This window comes from Coregonus lavaretus (assembly GCF_964263955.1).
Source record: "Coregonus lavaretus genome assembly, chromosome: 32".
Classification (NCBI taxonomy): Eukaryota; Metazoa; Chordata; class Actinopteri; order Salmoniformes; family Salmonidae; genus Coregonus; species Coregonus lavaretus.
This window is the reverse complement of record NC_140019.1, coordinates 26,454,214-26,476,680: the sequence shown is the minus strand read 5'-3', so window position 1 is coordinate 26,476,680 and position 22,467 is coordinate 26,454,214. Positions and strand designations below refer to the sequence as shown.

Sequence of the window (22,467 nt, the reverse complement as noted above, 5' to 3'; positions counted from 1 at the left end):
TAAACGTTCCAGAAGAATGAAAAAGATAAACAACAGCATTTCTATATTTGTTAAAATAGTTTATATAACAATTTAATACAATAATGTAATACGATGGGTTCTGTCAACAAAATCATTGACAATAATAGTAACCAATAATGACATCATTATAATCAGTAAACTCTTCAAGCAGTGTGTGTGTGAACTAGACATCACATGCTTCCTCTGTCCTTGTTTCCTCCACTCCTTGTCTCTCCTTGAAAGTGCATTGTAGCCCGAGGGGAGGAACCTTCCCTCCTCTCCCCCAATGTGCTTTGAGAGGGAGGTGAGGATTGGAGGAAATAAGGGGATAATCTCAATTGCATTTCCTTCATTCCTCACGTCCTCTCTCCTCGCCGCCTCCTCAAAACCCATTGGATGAGAAGGTGAGAGGGGAAGGACATGTCTACTATTCACACCTTTGCTTCATTCCAGCTAGTTAGATGTGCCACCACTGACTAACTATAGCTAGGGCATATCTCTAGTCTAGCAATACATACTGTTGTTTTGGCTGTATAGCATCATTTAAAGCAGTTAAATGTAACTAAATGTAATCGAAAATGCAATCTACGTAAATTCCAAAAGTAATGATTTATCATGAGAGGGCCGTGAACAATAACTAGTAATGCTGCATACTACAAGAAAGGTTAAAATCTAACCTTTCTGGTAAAAATAGTTATTAAATTGCTGAGGTGTAGTCACTTTTGAGGACACAAGCTCAAGTACACAGTACAAAGAGGATAAAAATAGGAAAATATGAAATATTTTATAATGTATTTCCTATTCAACAAAAATATATGAATAAGGCTTGAAATGACTTATATGCTTTCTAAATATAGTATAATCAAATTATAAAACAACTAACTATAAGATTTGACTTTCCTTATAACTGTAAAATACATATTTGAATGTTTAGTGTTAGAGAAAATGTGCATATTATCTAAAGGTCTCTCTTGATCAAAACGTCTGCCACCATTGCTGTGAACGTCTCACAGAGCTCTAGCTTGGCGTCCTGAACTCTGTATGAACTCGCCTTTCATCTCTTATTAATATTGTCAATCTATGACAAACAAAGTGTTTTTTGTTTAAAATCTATGAATAATTTTAGATGAATGGCTATAAATCAAGCTCTGAATGTGCTACTGTGATGAAACCAATCTCTCCTGCTGCGTTACGATGTAAGGATTGCAGGCATGTGCTTTGTCACATGTCTGTGACGTAGGGTTAAGCCAGGAGTTGATGGACAGTAGGAATAGCGAATGAAATAGTAGGAGGGACATCCCAGCTTCAAGGGGTCTCAGATTTCACATCCTACATCACACAGGCTCAGAAAATATACTCTGTGTTCGTGGGAACCAGGGCAATCACTCAATGCAAGCCGTTTCGATCTACGGTGTCCACATATCGATTTATAAGCATAAATGTAGGTCGGAACTAGTACCAGAACCACGGATCTAAGAGGTTTTAATAAGATTACCAATGATTAGCTAGGTAGCGAGGAAATATTTTAGTCATTTAGCAAACGCTCTTATCCAGAGCGACTTACAGTAGTGAGTGCATATCATTTCATACTGGTCACCCGTGGGAATCGAACCCATAACCCTGGCGTTGCAAGTGCCATGCTCTACCAACTGAGCTACACAGGACTTATCAGTCATCTAGCCATTACAGTAACAGGAGTTCATTAATAAGTTAATACACACTAAATCGTATGCAGAGACTGAGAAATCTTACCTTATCTTGGCACTGTGGCATGGTATGGGCAGCTACTAATCAATTAATTAGATAATAGATTCATAGAATGGAGTTAGAAGGGTGACTCCTACTCTGAAAGGACAGGAAGTGTTGGCTGTGCACTTGACTGGGCATTCCACATTTAACCCCACTCACATTTGAACATTGAGCCTACTTGAAATATCAAGTTGATTTTTGGTTTTATATGCAAAAACGAATAAAAAGGCATTTTTCACATTCCCGATTGCCCTGTTTTAACTCGGAAAAGATCAAAACGTACACGGACAGTAATCTTACCTCAGGAACCTTGATTTAATGTTGTCCACGAAGTAGGCTCATTATCTAGACTGCCGTAACAACATAGACACCAAAATGTTAGACATGCTAGACATCAAACACACATTCAACAACTATTATGGATAATTATTGAAGAACACTGTTAATGACAGTATCAACTTTTGTTTTATTAATCATATTAAAGTTACTCTTTCTGTTTGAAGCATTGGATTTTGCAATTACATACATTATTTCACACGGTAACATAGGGAGATACGAAATGTTACCAGTTTTCAGTTCTCCGTACAAAAAAAGAGTCCGACCTGCAATATCCAGGAATCTCACAGGATCAAGGTCAATGTGTAATTAAATTGTTAAATGCTTAGTATATGATATAACAACAAACAACAGTATCATAAATGTAAGGAAAGAAAGGTAGTGTTTTGTCACACTATTTTTGCCAAATCTGTGAAGACTCCACCAAGCATGAGAAAAAGTTTAAACGTAGGTTTTGATTCAAGTCATGAATTATATTGAATGTATCTATGTTCCCCCTTTATATCTTAATGTATTCACATAGGGAAGAAATTGCAGACAATTATTAATGACTTTATAACAGCTCCAAACAGTTGTCCACTACAAGAAATGCTCACTGGTACGCTAGTTTATAGAAAGACCCATGTAGGCTAATGCTACTGTATAAGCCTGCCAGATATAACCTAGTCCAATACCATCAGAACTAGGAAAACATTACTTATTAATAGAGCTTGTTTTCAGTATTTCACTAACTTCACTCCAGACAGTCATGTTTTGTAATGTAATGTAATGTAATGTAGTGTAATGTAATGTAATGGGGATTCCACTCAGGGTGGTATGTGGGCCTAAATCATGTGAACTACTGTGCAACGAGACACTTAACTTTTGTTCCTTTGACAGCAACTCTTATTTTGGACCCGTGACTCATCGGTTCAGGTCATTATATCCCAGCTGTTAATGTTAATGGTATGAGAGAGTCATTGTGCCGCGGTTTTAGGTGAGTCAGAGGGGCTTTAGGGTTAATATCAAGTCACAACTAGCATCTGTGAGGGTGAGGTATTAAACTTCCATTAAAAAAAAACTGGATTAAAGACTACAGTGCCTTCGGAAAGTACTCAGACTGGTTGTAACTGTTACCGTTACAACCTTATTCGAAAAGGGATTTAAAAAAATATATATCCTCAGCATTCTACACACAATACCCCATAATGACAAAGCGAAAACAGGTTTTTAGAAATGTTTGCAAATGTATAAAATAAAATAAAACAGAAATACCTTATTTACATAAGTATTCAGACCCTTTGCTATGGGACTCAGAATTTAGCTCAGGTGCATCCTGTTTCCATTGATCATCCTTGAGATGTGTCTACAACTTGATTGGAGTCCATCTGTGGTAAATTCAATTGATTGGACATGATTTGGAAAGGCACACACCTGTCTATATAAGGTCCCACAGTTGACAGTGCATGTCAGAGCAAAAACCAAGCCATGAGGTCGAAGGAATTGTCCGTAGATCTCCGAGACAGGATTTTGTTGAGGCACAGATCTGAGGAAGGGTACCAACAGATTTCTGCAGCATTGAAGGTCCCCAAGAACAAAGTGGCCTCCATCATTCTTAAATGGAAGAAGTTTGGAACCACCAAGACTCTTCCTATAGCTGGCCGCCAGGCCAAACTGCGCAATTGGGGGAGAAGGGCCTTGGTCAGGGAGGTGACCAAGAACCCGATGGTCCCTCTGACAGAGCTCCAGAGTTCCTCTGTGGAGATGGGAGAGCCTTCCAGAAGGACAACCATCTCTGCAGCACTCCACCAATCAGGCCTTTATGGTAGAGTGGCCAGATGGAAGCCACTCCTCAGTAAAAGGCACATGACAGCCCGCTTGGAGTTTGCCAAAAGTCACCTAAAGACTCTCAGACCATGAGAAACAAAATTCTCTGGTCTGATGAAACCAAGATTGAACTCTTTGGCCTGAATGCCAAGCGTCACGTCTGGAGGAAACCTGGCACCATCCCTACGGTGAAGAATGGTGGTGGCAGCATCATGCTGTGGGGGTGTTTTTCAGCGGCAGGAACTGGGAGACCAGTCAGGATCGAGGAAAAGATGAATGGAGCAGATCCTTGATGAAAACCTGCTCCAGAGCGCTCAGGACCTCAGACTGGGGCGAAGGTTCACCTTCCAACAGGCCAACGACCCTAAGCACACAGCCAAGACAACGCAGGAGGAGCTTCGGGACAAGTCTCTGAATGTCCTTGAGTGGCCCAGCCAGAGCCCTGACTTGAACCCGATCAAACATCTCTGGAGAGACCTGAAAATAGCTGTGCAGCAGCGCTCCCAATCCAACATGACAGAGCTTGAGAGGATCTGCAGAGAAGAATGGGAGAAACTCCCAAATACAGGTGTGCCAAGCTTGTAGCGTCATACCCAAGAAGACTCGATGCTGTAATAGCTGCCAAAGGTGCTTCAAGAAAGTACTGAGTAAAGGGTCTGAATACTTACGTAAATGTGATATATTCTTTATTAAAAAATAAATAAAAAATAGCAAAAATGTCAACCTGTTTTTGTTTCGTCATTACGGGGTATTGTGTGTAGATTGATGAAGGAAAAAAAACAATGTAATCAATTTTAGAATAAGGCTGTAATGTAACAAAATGTGGAAAAAGTCAAGGGGTCTGAATACTTTCCAAAGGCACTGTAGGCCTAGTTCAAACACAGCTAGCATGCTAACATGCTATGGCCACCACAGAGTTGACATAACACCACAGAACAAGGTCTAGGCCTAGTTCTTACTCAGCCCTACCATATCAATAGTACTGGATAGCCCTACCATATCAATAGTACTGGATAGCCCTACCATATCAATAGTACTCTATAGCCCTACCATATCATTAGTACTGTATAGCCCTACCACATCAATAGTACTGTATATCCCTACCATATCAATAGTACTGTATAGCCCTACCATATCATTAGTACTGTATAGCCCTACCATACCATTAGTACTGTATATCCCTACCATATAAATAGTACTGTATAGCCCTACCATATCAATAGTACTGTTTAGCCCTACCATATCAATAGTACTGTATAGCCCTACCATATCAATAGTACTGTAATGCCCTACCATATCAATAGTACTGTAAAGCCCTACCATATCAATAGTACTGTATTGCCCTACCATATCAATAGTACTGTATAGCCCTACCATATCAATAGTACTGTATAGCCCTACCATATCAATAGTACTGTATAGCCCTACCATATCAATAGTACTTTAAAGCCCTACCATATCAATAGTACTGTATAGCCCTACCATATCAATAGTACTGTAAAGCCCTACCATATCATTTCAATGACTCTGGTAGTTAAAAAAAAAAAAAGAAGCCATTTAGCAGACGCTTTTATCCAAAGCGACTTACAGTCATGCGTGCATACATTTTTTTTTTGTGTATGGGTGGTCCCGGGGCTCGAACCCACTACCTTGGCGTTACAAGCGCCGTGCTCTACCAGCTGAGCTACAGAGGACCACACAGTTGTGCTGTGGTTTTACTTGGCTGATAGAATAATCAATATCTACATCTATCTGATACTGCTATGTCATTTTGCGATTTTGTATGGTGTCCCTGGTGGGCTGGTCCTCCATTGTTGAGACGGAGAGAGAGGGGTTCTGTGTGAGAGGAGAACAGCAGGAAACAGACCACATGTGAGTGTTTCATGGCACTCAGGAAGTGGGAGAGAGGAAGTGGTGAAGAATGCTTTAGTCACACCGGCTGTGGAAGGAACGGCTCCTTCTCATTCGTAATAACACTTCTGCATTGACGTGGTGTAAATTACTAGGGCTGGGAATTGCCATTTGATTTGATCACGATATGTAGGTCACGATTCAATACATATTGCGATTCTATAGCCTATGGATCACAATTCTACATGTATTGTGGTTTGATACTGCAATTTTATTGCACCAGAGAATCGATTCAGAATCGCGATCCTCATCTGAATCAATTCCCCCAACTAACCCCTTCCCCCCTAAACTCTAGTAAACTCCCCAACTAATCGCTAAATAGTCAGTTCTTTCCACATGACTTCAATGTCTTGATGATGAACAGACACTGTGCAAGGTCTCCATATATAGTATACACAAATTCATTTCCCACCCCAATCCTTTCAGACAGATAGTATAGTAGTGTATCTATGAAGCTAACACCCAGGGAGCACAGTTTACAAATTCATTTTGATATTCTGTAAAACAACAAGCCAGCCTGAGGGCAGTGCTCGTCCCTGGTCACATGGTCAGGTGGTCACGTGGTCATGTGGTCAGGGCATCCAAAGAAAAGCCATTGGAACCAGAGCACTGCTGGTCTATGTGAGTTTTCCCCTTTTGCTGTTTTTAGGGAAATGTAAACAGCACCACCACTTTCCTGAAATAGCCCACGCACCACAGATTCCTGCCCATTTAAAGGCACTTGAGCTTTCAACTAAAGCTAATAGAGCTTTTTCGACTAAACCTCACACTGCTCTTTTTTGTGTGGTTATTTATCCTCTCATAAGGGGTGACATTGAAACAAGTGATACCTCATTATAAGTTCAACATTTTTACAATTGAGTTAACACTGCCTGAGGCCTGGGGGTAATTTTGTTGTTTTTGGAAATGGCTTTTGGTATCTCTCTCCTGATTCAATTCAGTTGGCCCTAATTCAGTTTGCAGAGAGAGGACAGAGCTCCATTATTTGATTGATGTGTATGGCAGATTTGTTTGTTCTGAGAGAGAGGCTCTCTTCACTTTCTTCTGTGTGTGTGTGTGTGTGTGGCAGTGTTGGAGAAATGCCCTTCACTCCCGAGTGTGCTGGTGTCTGTGGTACTTTGTGCGTACACGTGTCATTGAGTACGCCTCCCGATGCTCCTAGCAGCCGGACTTGAACATGGGAATGCCTGGTTTCTTACTTGGTCCCCCCCTTTTCCTAATAGTCTTAATCTCACTCCCATTGGTATTACATGAACACCACTGGCGAGAACACAACAAATATAAACTCAAAATGTGAGTTGGATTTGAAGGCCACCTTTAACAGGCCTGAATGATAGGAAAGGATCAACTTGTCGGTCCTGAGGGGCAAATTATCTTAGCAACCCAGTACTGGAGCCTAGCATGTTGAACCAGAGGGGACTGGGGACTGGAGCCTAGCATGTTGAACTAGAGGGGACTGGAGTCTAGCATGTTGAAGCAGAGGGGACTAGGGACTGGAGCCTAGCATGTTGAACTAGAGGGGACTGGGGTTTGGAGCCTAGCGTGTTGAATAAGAGGAGACTGGGGACTGGAGCCTAACATGTTGAACCAGAGGGGACTGGGGACTGGAGCCTAGCATGTTGAACCAGAGGGGACTGGGGACTGGAGCCTAGCATGTTGAACTAGAGGGGACTGGAGCGTAGCATGTTGAACCAGAGGAGACTGGGGACTGGAGCCTAGCATGTTCAACCAGAGTGGACTGGGGACTGGCGCTTAGCATGTTGAACCAGAGGGGATCGGGGACTGTAGCCTAGCATGTTGAACCACAGGGGACTGGGGACTGGAGCCTAGCATGTTGAACTAGAGGAGACTGGGGACTGGAGCCTAGCATGTTTTGAACTAGAGGAGACTGGGGACTGGAGCCTAGCATGTTGAACTAGAGGAGACTGGGGACTGGAGCCTAGCATGTTTTGAACTAGAGGAGACTGGGGACTGGAGCCTAGCATGTTGAACTAGAGGAGACTGGGGACTGGAGCCTAGCATGTTTTGAACTAGAGGAGACTGGGGACTGGAGCCTAGCATGTTGAACTAGAGGAGACTGGGGACTGGAGCCTAGCATGTTTTGAACTAGAGGAGACTGGGGACTGGAGCCTAGCATGCTGAATTAGAGGGGACTGGGGACTGGAGCCTAGCATGTTTAACTAGAGGAGACTGGGGACTGGAGCCTAGCATGTTTTGAACTAGAGGAGACTGGGGACTGGAGCCTAGCATGTTGAACTAGAGGGGACTGGGGTTTGGAGCCTAGCGTGTTGAATAAGAGGAGACTGGGGACTGGAGCCTAACATGTTGAACCAGAGGGGACTGGGGACTGGAGCCTAGCGTGTTGAACCAGAGGGAACTGGGGACTGGAGCCTAGCATGTTGAAGCAGAGGGGACTGGGGACTGGAGCCTAGCATGTTGAACTAGAGGGGACTGGAGTCTAGCATGTTGAAGCAGAGGGGACTAGGGACTGGAGCCTAGCATGTTGAACTAGAGGGGACTGGGGTTTGGAGCCTAGCGTGTTGAATAAGAGGAGACTGGGGACTGGAGCCTAACATGTTGAACCAGAGGGGACTGGGGACTGGAGCCTAGCATGTTGAACTAGAGGGGACTGGAGCGTAGCATGTTGAACCAGAGGAGACTGGGGACTGGAGCCTAGCATGTTCAACCAGAGTGGACTGGGGACTGGTGCTTAGCATGTTGAACCAGAGGGGATTGGGGACTGTAGCCTAGCATGTTGAACCACAGGGGACTGGGGACTGGAGCCTAGCATGTTGAATAAGAGGAGACTGGGGACTGGAGCCTAGCATGTTGAACTAGAGGAGACTGGGGACTGGAGCCTAGCATGTTGAATTAGAGGGGACTGGGGACTGGAGCCTAGCATGTTGAATTAGAGGGGACTGGGGACTGGAGCCTAGCATGTTGAACTAGAGGAGACTGGGGACTGGAGCCTAGCATGTTGAATTAGAGGGGACTGGGGACTGGAGCCTAGCATGTTGAACTAGAGGAGTCTGGGGACTGGAGCCTAGCATGCTGAACTAGAGGAGACTGGGGACTGGAGCCTAGCATGCTGAATTAGAGGGGACTGGGGACTGGAGCCTAGCATGTTTAACTAGAGGAGACTGGGGACTGGAGCCTAGCATGTTGAATTAGAGGGGACTGGGGACTAGAGCCTAGCATGTTGAACTAGAGGAGTCTGGGGACTGGAGCCTAGCATGTTTTGAACTAGAGGAGACTGGGGACTGGAGCTGAGCATGTTAAACTAGAGGGGACTGGGGACTGGAGCCCAATGGTGTTGGATCTGTTTCATGCTAGCAGAGAATCACACACAAACATTCTCTCTCTCTCTCTCTACTCGATCTCTCTATCTCTCTCTCTACACTCTCTCTCTCTGTGTGTTAACCGAACTCTAGGTCAGAATCCAGTCAGTATGTCAACGGAAATGGTCACTTAGCAACATATATCCTGTTTTGTTTACTACTGAACAGGCTGTGTTGATAGGTCCATATAAACCATGAGGCCAAAAAGATATGAGGTGTTAACTGTGAACCACTATATTCAAGCTTTTTGGTTTAAGAAGGAATTTATATGTACTGTACATTCTAGCAGGTTTTTTGGATTCACACTCAAGTCAATTGTGTTTAATTAACATGTCCTTGGGTTGAGGGAATCGACACATTCTTCTTCCCAAATGGAAATCCAATGGTGAGGAACGCAGACAAACTGTGATTCCAGAGTGGAAGTGAAAAGTTGGCTCACTAGCGGCTACGGAGCAGAGTGGGAGAGAGGGAGCAGTGAAACAAGTTTGCCAAGAGCTGTTAGTTGCCACACATGGTGGTCCAGCCGTTAGTGCCAACAATGCCAGGCACTCCCAATCATCCTTTGTTTGGTTTTAATTAGAAGTAATTAAAGCAAAACCCTGATTTCCTTGTAAGCATGTCTCCATGCTGCTTTTTTAGAGGAACTCTGAATATGCCTCTCTTTTTTTAATGGTATTTTTTTTTTTTTTCATTGAGTGAGCAGGATGGGCTTCATGTGCAGATGGCGTATTGGTGTAAAAAATAACATATGTGGAAAAAACATTTTTGAAACTAGGCCTAATTTTGACATGTTTAGCATGGAAAGACGTGAATTGTTTGTACGTAATACAGTTGTGTAAATGTGTCATGCGCCATCCAGTGGTATGAACAAATATCACTTTGAACAAGCCAGTTGAACCTCTGGACCCATTTATTCATTAGGATCTATAAGGCAAAACTGATCCTAGATCAGCACTCCTACTCTGAGAAGCTTTATGAATACCGGACCTGTGCAATATTACTGCAACATTTAGCTTTGCCAATGCAGGCTGGTGTCTGGAATTATTATCCTTTGGCCAAGAGGAAAGCAAACTTTGGGTAGAGATAGTAGTCGGTAGCATTTAAAAACTCTCGGCAGATGAGGCATTCTCATGATATTCCCCGTTCTCAAATGGACCCATAAATTCAGCCAAATTGCAGTTAGTTTTTCCATTTCATTGACCTTTATTGAATCAAAATCATATTTCAATTACAAAGGGGCCGAGGGCTAATTTGATTTGGGTTATTTTGAAGAATTAATGTTGTGCAATAAACATTTATTACAGTGAAAAAGTTTGAGGGTTTTAATAAGCCAGAGAAGCCCAGAGGACGTGCATGCTTAATTGTTATGTGGTAAATTGCATTGTTGCGGTGTTTTGCCGTGTGATAATGACTGTTCAGAAGTAAACTGATGGTTTCCCCTAAAGTCAAAACAATTAGCTCGACAGAGGTTCCCTTGTTGTTAAATTGATTAAAATATGTTTAATTACCCCATTTGAAAAATAAGCAATGTTTTACACACTTAGGTGGTAAAAAGTGGTAAATGAGCCATAAGCTAGGAGCTAGGCTAGTGTTATGATTGAGACTATAACCCTATTAGCTGCTTCTATAAGTTGAGAGAGAAGGTTTAGCCTAATCAATGTTTGTGATTATCCAAAGACACATGGTTAGTGGTCATTATCTGGCAGTAAAGCTAACCATCCAAAGCTTTGGCCCTGTTGGCATCCCCTGATCAATCAATCAATCAATCAATCAATCAAATGTATTTATAAAGACATCAGCAGATGTCACAAAGTGCTTATACAGAAACCCACCCTAAAACCCCAAACAGCAAGTAGTGCAGATGTAGAAGCACAGTGGCTAAGAAAAACTCCCTAGAAAGGCAGAAACCTAGGAAGAAACCTAGAGAGGAACCAGGCTCTGAGGGGTGGCTAGTCCTCTTCTGGCTGTGCCGTGTGGAGATTATAAGAGGACATGGCCATTAAGGCCAGATTGTTCTTCAAGATCTTCAAACGTTCATAGATGACCAGCAGGATCAAAGAATAATCACAGTGGTTGTAGAGGGTGCAAGACAGCAGTTGGTCGAGACAGCAGGTGCGGTAGAGAGGGAGGGGGTCAAAAACAGCATGCCGGTGAAAAGGTCAGGGTTCAATAGCCGCAGACAGAACAGTTGAAACTGGAGCAGCAGCACGACAAGGTAGCACATTTGGTGAACAGGTCAGGGTTCCATAGCCACAGGCAAAACAGCAGAAACTGGATCAGCAACACGACCAGGTGGACTGGGGACAGCCAGGATTTATCAGGCCAGGTAGTCCTGAGGCATGGTCCTAGGGCTCAGGTCCTCCTCAGAGAGAAAGAGATGGGAGAATTAGAGGGAGCATACTTAAGTTCACACAGGACACCTGATAAGACAGGAGAATAACACCAGATAGGACAGACTGAACCTAGCCCCCCGGCACATAGACTATTGCAGCATGATCAATACAGTTGAGACGTTGCTCTCTGTTACCTGACATAAAATCTTGGAGCAGTGACAGTATGCAGGTATCATCTTGACAAGACTGCCTCAAAGGAGTAATTCAATAAAACTTTCACATAGTCCATAGGCCTAGGCCCTAGACCTAGATGTGGAAATTCATAGAGGCTCTTTCCCTGAAACAAAACACCTCCCAACTGTTGATACACAGTCACAGATATTGCAGTGATATATATATCGCAGTTGCAGTCTTTAGCCCGAGGTAGGCTTGGCAGTATCCAGATGGTCATATTTGTCATACCGGCCTTCTCTTATCCTGGGATTTATGGTATTACCGGCATAGCACACAAGGGGGTGCTAAAAACGCAAGAAAAGCCCATTGGGCCTCTATTAACAGAATGCCAACAGAATTTGCAAAAAATAATAGCGAAATCACATAGACGCTGTTCGCTAAATGCTAACGAGCAAAAACGGACATAAACTAATTGCAAAGACAGGTAAATCCAGCTCATAAAGTTATACAAGCATAGCTAGTAGCTACCGAATATCATTTACGGTAAGCGGAAGTGAACGAGAGAAATTATGCAAATGAACAAAGTTTTGATGCATTCTTTTCTTAAGCAAGAGCAGCATGTGTACACAGAGCACAGGGTAGAAGAACGGAGGGGGAAAAATGCTAGAAGGAAGAACAGGGAAAAAATGGCAGCTGTACAGACAATTCATCCAGAGCTCTTTGACTTCTAGCACAAAGCCATTACAAGATATCTGATGGCAAACATTTAGTAGTGAATTGCATACAAGTGCAACTTCATCACCTCATGTGCGCCGCACAACAGAGACTTGCCGATAGATATAGAACGCTATGGATTCACCAGTTCCCGTTGTGCTATTTACAAACAAACACGTGACTGGGTCAACTGTTCTGGGGAACTATGTTAAGCTTTATAATGTAAAATAATTGTATAGTTAAGCAATAAGGCCCGAGGGGGTGTGGTATATGGCCAATACACCACGGCTAAAGGCTGTTCTTACGCACGATGCAACGCAGAGTGCCTGGATACAGCCCTTAGCCGTGGTATATTGGCCATATATCACAAACCCCCTGGTTACCAACATAATTAGAACAGTAAAAATAAATGTTTTGTCATACCCATGGTATGACAATCAACATTCAGGGCTCGAACCACTCAGTTTATAATGTAAAATAAGGTGAAATGAAGAACGTAATCTGATTCATCTCCTAATGCATTGCACAGGTTGACTGCAGGTATTAACCTAAAAAGTAGCTACAAATATTAAAATGTATAAAAAAATAAATAGGTATTGACAGTATTGTAAAATCATTCTGTGGATGTATACTGTGCATATATACGGTATACCGCCCAAGCCTAGCCTGAGGGAGCTATGGGTGTAACGGCTGGAGGAGATGCAGTGTATGGCTTGTCTCCTTTCTAGTCCCAGCCAGCCCCGTGGACCGCTGAGAGCGATAGCCTGAGATTAACCGAGGAGAGAACCCCCTCGGCGGGAGGTCTGTTTTATGGCCACAACACCCCACATTCCCCGCTCGTTAGCGCTTCAGAGCCATCACAGCCTTGCGCCACAGCATATGGTGTTGTTTCCTGCTTCCTGTGTCAGTGTGTGACTGAGGCGTCTTTACAAATGGCCATCCTCAGCATAGCCACAGGCCGTTGGCAACGTCTGCCTTGTGTCAGGAAAGGAACAAACATCTGTATTGGGAGGTTTTTTGGGGGGGTCTGTAATGTCTGTTACTGTTGTTTAAAGGGGAAATCCGCAGTTAAAATAACGATGGGGCTGGAGAAATGTAACCACTCTCAAATTTATAGACAGAGCTATGGATGCAAGGACTGATCATCCATGACATCAAAATTATAGTTTTAACCATGTTTTGAGGCTATATAGTGTTTGTTTACGTTTACTTTGTTTACAAACAAAAGAGTAAAACAAGTTATATTTGTGTTCTGATGGGGTACGACAGTTGAACTAAGCTCATGAGTAATTTGTTATTTTCTTCAAGAATCAATGGGTACATATCATTAAGTCCAGAAATGTATGTAGCAACTGCAGATTGCCCCTTTAAGTGTCTAAAGTGAATTTGAATGTGTTTGCTAGGGGGTTTTGTGTACTAAAAATAAGGAAGTTATCCTACAGGTGATCCACTAAAATAACAATGGGAAGTATTGTGAAAGAGAAAATAAGTTTGTTGTTTATGGCAGAGTCATGGATGAAGGTGTGAGGCATAATGCAACCATTCTCCACCCTTTTCTCCAATGTTGTTCTTAGTAGGGAGGGATATCAACTAGCCTAGACTAGGTTAGTTGTACAACACTTACCTCCACTTCAACACATACTACTACTGTATATTACAGTAAAGATTTATGGACATGCACGAGCCAAACGGGGCTTACTGCTTGGTGTCATTCATAGGTGTGGCTGTTCATGGGTTCATTTGTATGGGTTCATATGGGACTTTATGATATTTCTGTAACTTTTGCATGTGTGTCCATCTGTTACTGTGTATTGGTTGTTTAGGATATTCTCATACACACTATGGGGGTGTCATTTTCAGTTGGATCTTATTGTTCACAATGTGCCTTCCCTTCAACAGAACATACACATAAAAACATTGGCTGATGACATGGTAAGGCATCCTGTTTTCATTTCTGTGTGTATTTTGTTTTGCATCATCGTCTTCTCTTTGTGTCATGGCTGCACAGGAAGTTGAACTGAAATCTGTGGATGGATCAATGAAACCAGAGTTACGCGGTGCCTTCTGTTAACCTCTTAATGATCGGACCCTTTAAAAAATAATATTAGCCTAAAATGACATACCCTAATCTAACTGCCTGTAGCTCAGGACCTGAAGCAAGGATATTCATGTTCTTGATACCATTTGAAAGGAAACACTTTGAAGTGTGTGGAAATGTTAAATTAATGTAGGAGAATATAACACATTCGATCTGGTAAAAGATAATAAAAAATAAAAAAATGCCTTTTCTATTTATTTTTTTGTTCAGTCATCTTTGAAATGCAAGAGAAAGGCCACAATATAATTTTGCAGTTTAGGCGCATTTAGATTTTGCCACTAGATGGCAGCAGTGTGTGTGCAAAGACTATTTTGAATCAAGTCTGCCCAAATGTGCCGAATTGGTCAATTAATACATTTTCAAATACACAACTATAGAGAACATACAAAAATGATATGGTAATACAACATGTAAGTTTACACACTCCCAGGAATGTCATACATGATGGGTCATTAGCTAATACACTAACTTTCACACATCTAGATGGTCGGGCGGGGTGGGTGTGGACAGCAGGGGTTCAAACTGTAGAACCCAGTTCCTACATTTGAATATAAAAATAGAGTTAATCAAACAAAACTATGCTACATTTATCTCTGGGACCCTTAGGATGACAAATCAGAGCAAGATTACTGAATGTAAGTACATCATTTACCTTCAGAGGTGAATGTATCAAACCAGTTGCCGTGATACATGTTTTATTGTTGTTGTGCATTCTCCTCAAACAATAGCATGGTATTTTTTCACTGTAATAGCTACTGTAAATTGGACAATGCAGTTAGATTAACAATAATTTAAGCTTTCTGCCCATATAAGACATGTCTATGTCCTGGAAAGTTTGCTCTTACTTACAACAGTCATGCTAATCACATTAGCGCACGTTAGCTCAACCGTCCCATATACGGGACACCAATCCCGTAGAGGTTAACCAAGTAGGGTTCCTGTATGATTGTCTTTACAGTATTTTATGGTTATATTATGTACCCAAACGATAACGTCCTTTAATATGAAAAAAGTTTAGATTGAGTTTAGATTTTTTTTTTTATGAAAGCCTAATCAGTCAAATATTACAGGAATGAACCCAACAGTATTCTGAATCGGTTATGATAGGCTTTTATTTTTATTTGTTATGATTTGTTAACAAAGAACCAGTGCACTCTATTTGCGTCAAACTCTGGTGCTGTTTCAATGGATTGTATTACATGTAGGTTCTCCAACCATGTTCACCATCATTGGTTTAACTTGCCCTGGTCCTTCCACAACGATTTCAGTGTAGATTCGGGTGTGACATAATTGATTTCATTTCCTTTTGTCTTTATTTGTCTTACTCCATTTCATATGTATATGCAGCATCTATTCCGCACAAGCATGACCCCTAAACCCATATAGCTAATAACAATGACGACTAACTAACAGCGACTGGTGCATGGACTTACCCTCTTCTGACTCTGTAACAAAGGTGTGTGCTGCTGACTGCATCTCCTTTGATCTTGGTCTGTCTTCCGTCATCAGACCTGAATACATATGATATGCTCTTGATTTAATGCTTGCAGTTCGCACTTTTGGAACTATTCCATTTGTTCCATTGCACCAGGGAAACTAAATCAAGCACAACTCAGGTAAATGTATGTACATTAGAACTACATTTCTTCTGTATTCATCGGTGTAGCTAGAATAGCTGAATACAGTGAGGAGAGAGTATCTTTCTAAAGCATATGTACAGCGCAATCAGAAAGTATTCAGACCCCTTGACTTTTTCCACATTTTGTTACGTTAGTCTTATTCTAAAATTGATTAAATAAATGTAAATCCTCATCAATCTACACCCAATACCTCATAATGACAAGGTGAAAACAGGGTTTTAGAAATAGTTGCAAACTTAATAAATATAAAAAACAGAAATACCTTATTTACATAAGTATTCAGACCCTTTGCTATGAGACTCGAAATTGAGCTCAGGTGCATCCTGTTTCCATTGATCATCCTTGAGATGTTTCTACAACTTGATTGGAGTCCACCTGTGGTAAATTCAGTTGATTGGACATGATTTGTAAAGGCACACACCTGTCTATATAAGATCCCACAGTTGACAGTGCATGTCAGAGCAAAAACCAAGCCATGAGGTCGAAGGAATTGTCCGTAGAGCTCCGAGACAGGATTGTGTCAAGGCACAGATCCGGGGAAGGGTACCAAAAAATGTATGCAGCATTGATGCTCCCCAAGAACACAGTGACCTCCATCATTCTTAAATGGAAGAAGTTTGGAACCACCAAGACTCTTCCTAGAGCTGGCCGCCTGGACAAACTGAGCAATCGGGGGAGAAGGGCCTTGGTCAGGGAGGCGACCAAGAACCCGATGGTCACTCTGACAGAGCTCCAGAGTTCCTCTGTGGAAATGGGAGAACCTTCCAGAAGGAAGGTACTCCACAGCACTCCACAAATCAGGCCTTTATGGTAGAGTGGCCAGACGGAAGCCACTCCTCAGTAAAAGACACGTGACAGCCCGCTTGGAGTTTGCCGAAAGGCACCCAAAGGACTCTCAGAGTACTGAGTAAAGGGTCTCAATACTTACGTAAATGTGATATTTCAGTTTTTTATTTTTAATACATTTGCAAAAATTTCTAAAAACCTGTTTTTGCTTTGTCATTATGGGGTATTGTGTGTAGATTGATGACATAAAAAAATATATATATCCATTTTAGAATAAGCTTGTAATGTAACAAAATGTGAAAAAAGTCAAGGGGTCTGAATACTTTCCGAATGCACTGTAGGTGTATGTTCCTCTGTACTTAAGTTCTACAGACTCCCATAACAGTCTGTGATGTTGAACAAACCTAACCTACAGGGTTAATGGGAAGTCAAATCTATGACTCTCACTGTAGTTTACGGTGCACTATTTTATTATGTACTATGTTTTCATTCAGATACACATTAACTGTATAGATGAATAAATCAAGGCCAGTTTGAAAGAAATAGAGCAAGCAATGTTACCCATTGTTCAAGCACATTTATCATTTAATCTAACTGAAAAGATGAATGATAAAACAGATAATGAACAAACACTATCGGTCTGTCCCTTGTCACAGGCAAACACTTTACTTTACCCGTCCTGTGGTACCATCCCAACCTGTAATTGAGCCCAGCTGATGCTTGTTTAAAGGTTGGGAAGGAGCTGGAAAGACATGTCAGGAAAGGCATATGACAGCATTACACAACCCTACAGTATGTAAGCATTCAGAAAGCCTAACGCCAAGGGAAATACTCCTAGGTAAAGCCTAGGGAAATACAATATGTCATAACGCTTACCATACACACTTTAGTAACGCCACCCTCTCTTTCCCGTTCAGCGTGACCGGATCACCAGTTTCCGGAAGACTGGGAATAAGAAGGACAAGCCCCTGATTCAGCACTCCACAGACCCCCTGTCCACTCAGGTAGAGATGCCCATGCCCCAGCCCCTCTTTGACGACCGCTCCATGAACCTCTCAGAGAAAGAGGTCAATGACCTCTTCGAGAAGATGATGGTAAGTTGGATACTGTAACCCTCCTTTTGAACCGAGTGTATATATATAGCCACCACTATCTACAGTGCTCTTCTATAAGAATGAATGTAGAGAGTCCCTGTGTAGATATGTACTATAGGATAACTATTGCTCCTCGGTCCACCTTCCACCACTACTTGTCTTGAACCATAGAGATGTAAAGGGTAGAATGGACTTGATTACTGCTTCTACGTCTGCAACTCCCTGTGGGGCCTTTTTTGTACTAGCTACCAATCACATTGTTCTTTTACTGTTCACCAGAGTCTCTGATCATTAGGTGGATCTCGATCTCCTCTGGTTGTCATAGTAATGATACAATTAGATGTGATGTGTTGACAGCTTGCTGTGGCACATTAAACCATCTCTTGCCAAGGAAATATAGCAGGTTTCTATTCTAATATTCACATCATGTCAATGTGGGTGCTTTTGTGTCTCACTATGCACCACACTTCTCTTCCTTGTAAGCTGCCGGCAGGGAGCTCTGTGCTCAGTCTAAACCTCTACAGAACAGTACTTACCTGGTTCGCTGCGCAGAGCCGAGTCACAGCTCCGAAATCACACTGATGCTTAGCATAGAGAGCACATTGATCACAGAGAGAGACAGGAGCATAACACTGTCGTGACTTCTCAATTAACTCTGTAACTCAAGTTCACTTGACTCAGCCCTAATTCAAACAGAGAGCTACAGAGAGGTACAGATAGGTACAGAGAGCTCCATCAGCGCTACAGAGAGCTCCATCAGCGCTACAGAGAGCTCCATCAGTGCTACAGAGAGCTCCATCAGCGCTACAGAGAGCTCCATCAGCGCTACAGAGAGCTCCATCAGCGCTACAGAGAGCTCCATCAGCGCTACAGAGAGCTCCATCAGCGCTACAGAGAGCTCCATCAGAGCTACAGAGAGCTCCATGAGCGCTACAGAGAGCTCCACCAGCGCTACAGAGAGCTCCATCAGCGCTACAGAGAGCTCCATCAGCGCTACAGAGAGCTCCATCAGCGCTACAGAGAGCTCCATCAGCGCTACAGAGAGCTCCATCAGCGCTACAGAGAGCTCCATCAGCGCTACAGAGAGCTCCATCAGCGCTACAGAGAGCTCCATCAGCGCTACAGAGAGCTCCATCAGAGGAACAGAGATCTCCATCAGAGCTACAGAGAGCTCCATCAGAGCTACAGAGAGCTCCATCAGAGCTACAGAGATCTCCATCAGAGCGACAGAGAGCTCCATCAGCGCTACAGAGAGCTCCATCAGCGCTACAGAGAGCTCCATCAGCGCTACAGAGAGCTCCATCAGCGCTACAGAGAGCTCCATCAGAGCTACAGAGAGCTCCATCAGCGCTACAGAGAGCTCCATCAGCGCTACAGAGAGCTCCATCAGAGCTACAGAGTGCTACAGAAAGCTTGCCTGGCTACCCAGGCTCCTTGCTCCGGCCAAACGCTGCACCACGACCACAGAATTTAGTTTTTTGTTCTTCTGTCTGGATCTGAGTACCTTCCCAACCCTTCAGCGAATGCGAACACATTTGGGGCCCTCTGATTGGTCCAGAAACCAATGGGTTAGGCCAGAGCCAAAACACACGCGGGTAAAGCGGTGGTTTGAAAGCTCCAGTGAGCTCCAGAGTGCATTCGGAAAGTATTCAGACCCCTTCCCTTTTTCCACATTTTGTTACGTTACAGCCTTATTCTAAAATGGATTAAATAAACAAAAAATCATCAATGACAAGGCAAAAACAGGTTTTTAGAAATGTTTGCACATTTATTACAAATAAAAAACAGAAATACCTTATTTACATAACTATTCAGACCCTTTGCTATGAGACTCGAAATTGAGCTCAGGTGCATCCTGTTTCCATTGATCATCCTTGAGATGGTTCTACAACTTGATTGGAGTCCACCTGTGATAAATTCAATTGATTGGACATGATTTGGAAAAGCACACACCTGTCTATATAAAAACCAAGCCATGAGGTCGAAGTAATTGTCCGTAGAGCTCAGAGACAGGATTGTGTCGAGGCACAGATCTGGAGAAGGGTACCAAAACATTTCTCCAGCACTGAAGGTGCCCAAGAACACAGTGACCTCCATCATTCTTAAATGGAAGAAGTTTGGAACCACCGAGACTCTTCTTAGAGCTCGTCGCCTGGCCAAACTGAGCAATCGGGGGAGAAGGGCCTTGGTCAGGGAGGTGACCGAGAACCCGATGGTCACTCTGATAGAGTTCCAGAGTTCCTCTGTGGAGATGGGAGAACCTTCCAGAAGGACAACCATCTCTGCAACACCACACCAATCAGGCTTTATGGTAGAGTGGCCAGACGGAAGCCACTCCTCAGTAAAAGGCACGTTAGCCCGCTTGGAGTTTGCCAAAAGGCACCTAAAGGACTCTGACCATTTTGGCCTGAATGCCTGAATGCCAAGCGTTACGTCTGGAGGAAACCTGGCACCATCCCTACGGTGAAGCTAGGTGGCAGCATCATGCTCTGGGGATGTTTTTCAGCGGCAGGGACTGGGAGACTAGTCAGGATCGAGGGAAAGATGAACGAAGCACAGTACAGAGGGATCCTTGATGAGAACCTGCTCCAGAGCGCTCAGGACCTCCGACTGGGCCGAATGTTCACCTTCCAACAGGACAATGACCCTAAGCACACAGCCAAGACAACACAGGAGTGGCTTCAGGACTAGTCTCTGAATGTCCTTGAGTGGCCCAGCCAGAGCCCGGACTTGAACCCGATCTAACATCTCTGGAGAGACCAGAAAATAGCTGTGCTGCGACGCTCCCCAGCCAACCTGACAGAGCTTCAGAGGATCTGTAGAAAAGAATGGGAGAAACTCCCCAAATACAGGTGTGCCAAGCTTGTAGCATCATACCCAAGAAGTCTCAAGGCTGTAATTGCTGCCAAAGGTTTTTCAACAAAGTTCTGAGGAAAGGGTCTGAATACTTATGTAAATGTGATATCAGTTTTTTATTTGTAATATATTTGCAAACATTTCTAAAAACCTGTTTTTGCTTTGACATTATGGGGTATTGTGAGTAGATTGATGCGGGGAAAAAACAATTGAATCAATTTTAGAAAGGCTGTAATGTAACAAAGTGGAAAAAGTCAAGGGGTCTGAAATACTTTCCGAATGCACTGTATATAGAAATTATGCTGATTTGTGATTTCGGCTGGCTGATAAAAGCTGCCTATCTTTTTATCTCATCCCGACTCCCGACACGTTCATTACTATGGGATAGCTGGAGATCGAATTTGAATATTGAAACAATGTTTCAAATGTCAGAGAGACAGACAGCAAGGTTTATACAAATCTCCGCTGTTGAAAACTACATTTTAGTCTAAAAGAAATGTGAGATAATGTCTAGATGCTTTTTTATAGTGGATATTAAAGTTTATAAATTGCTTGGCTGGGCTGATGAGACAGTGGATTGCGCAGTCAGATGGAACAGAGTAAATAGGCATTTTACCGTCATAGATTTAGCCGGTGGTAACTTGTGAAATAGACACAGGCTGGAATGCGGTTTTAACCAATCAGCATTCAGGATTAGACCCACCCGTTGTATAACTGACCACTATTTGTTATGTCTGACCTACCGTATGTTTGACAGTGCTTAGTTCAACTGTCGTACCCCATCAGAACCCAAAATATAAGCTTAAATTAATTCAATGTTTGTAAACAATATAAATGTAAACAAACACTGACTGTATAGCCTCAAAACATGGTTAAAACTATCATGTTGATATCATGTATGGTCAGTCCTTGCATTCATAGCTCTGTCTATGAATTGGAGAGTGGTTACATTTCTCCAACCTCATCACTCAGCTTTTTACAGAAACGGGAGGGGAGTATGCTTTTTGTATTGTTTCTACTGCTGATTGATGCTTTAAGTTACCATATTTGTTATAGTTCCTCTATATAACTAGTAGACAACCATAAAATACTGTAGTGAGGGTGATACAGAGCTTTTGGTTACTGTAATTATTGTGTTACTACTTCCTGTTACCAGTGAAGATACCATATAATTACCTGTCTGATATCTGGTGATATTCAGTGGAAATAGGTGTAACACTTGTATGGCTTTAACAAGCTCCTCCTGTTGTGTTAAGAGCTAGAGTGTGCCTTTCTACCCAAGTGTGGTAATAAACTGTGAATTCGTATCAGTTGAACCTGTTGTTGTGCATCTTCTAGGTCTCCATTGAGTGTTAGTAGCAGTTTCTATCCAAGTAAGAAGAAGTTGAGCTATCTATGCCTGTAGCTAGCCAGCCAGCCCAGCAGGCTGTGAATCTCCATAATTGAGGATAGAACATTACTCCACTAATAACAACTAACAGCGTGACAATACTAAACATTGTAACTGCAGATAAGGAAGCCCACATTATAAAACAGTACCTGAATTCAAAAGAATGTTAGCTTGTAATCACTGTGGATTTACATGTAATTAATTGTACTAAGACATGACATGTAACATACATGGTGTCCTAT

The 22,467-nt window shown here is 42.6% G+C and overlaps 1 protein-coding gene across 1 annotated transcript in view; it reads left to right on the top strand.

Moving 5' to 3' along the window:
- Positions 1–22,467, top strand: part of LOC311108006 (protein diaphanous homolog 2-like) — a 589,414-nt gene that overhangs the window by 11,576 nt on the left and 555,371 nt on the right. Inside the window, exons 3-4 of the mRNA XM_084150643.1 lie at positions 14,261–14,293; positions 17,803–17,979. Of these exons, the coding sequence (XP_084006769.1) occupies positions 14,261–14,293; positions 17,803–17,979 (210 nt within the window). The remainder of the gene's footprint in view (positions 1–14,260; positions 14,294–17,802; positions 17,980–22,467) is intronic.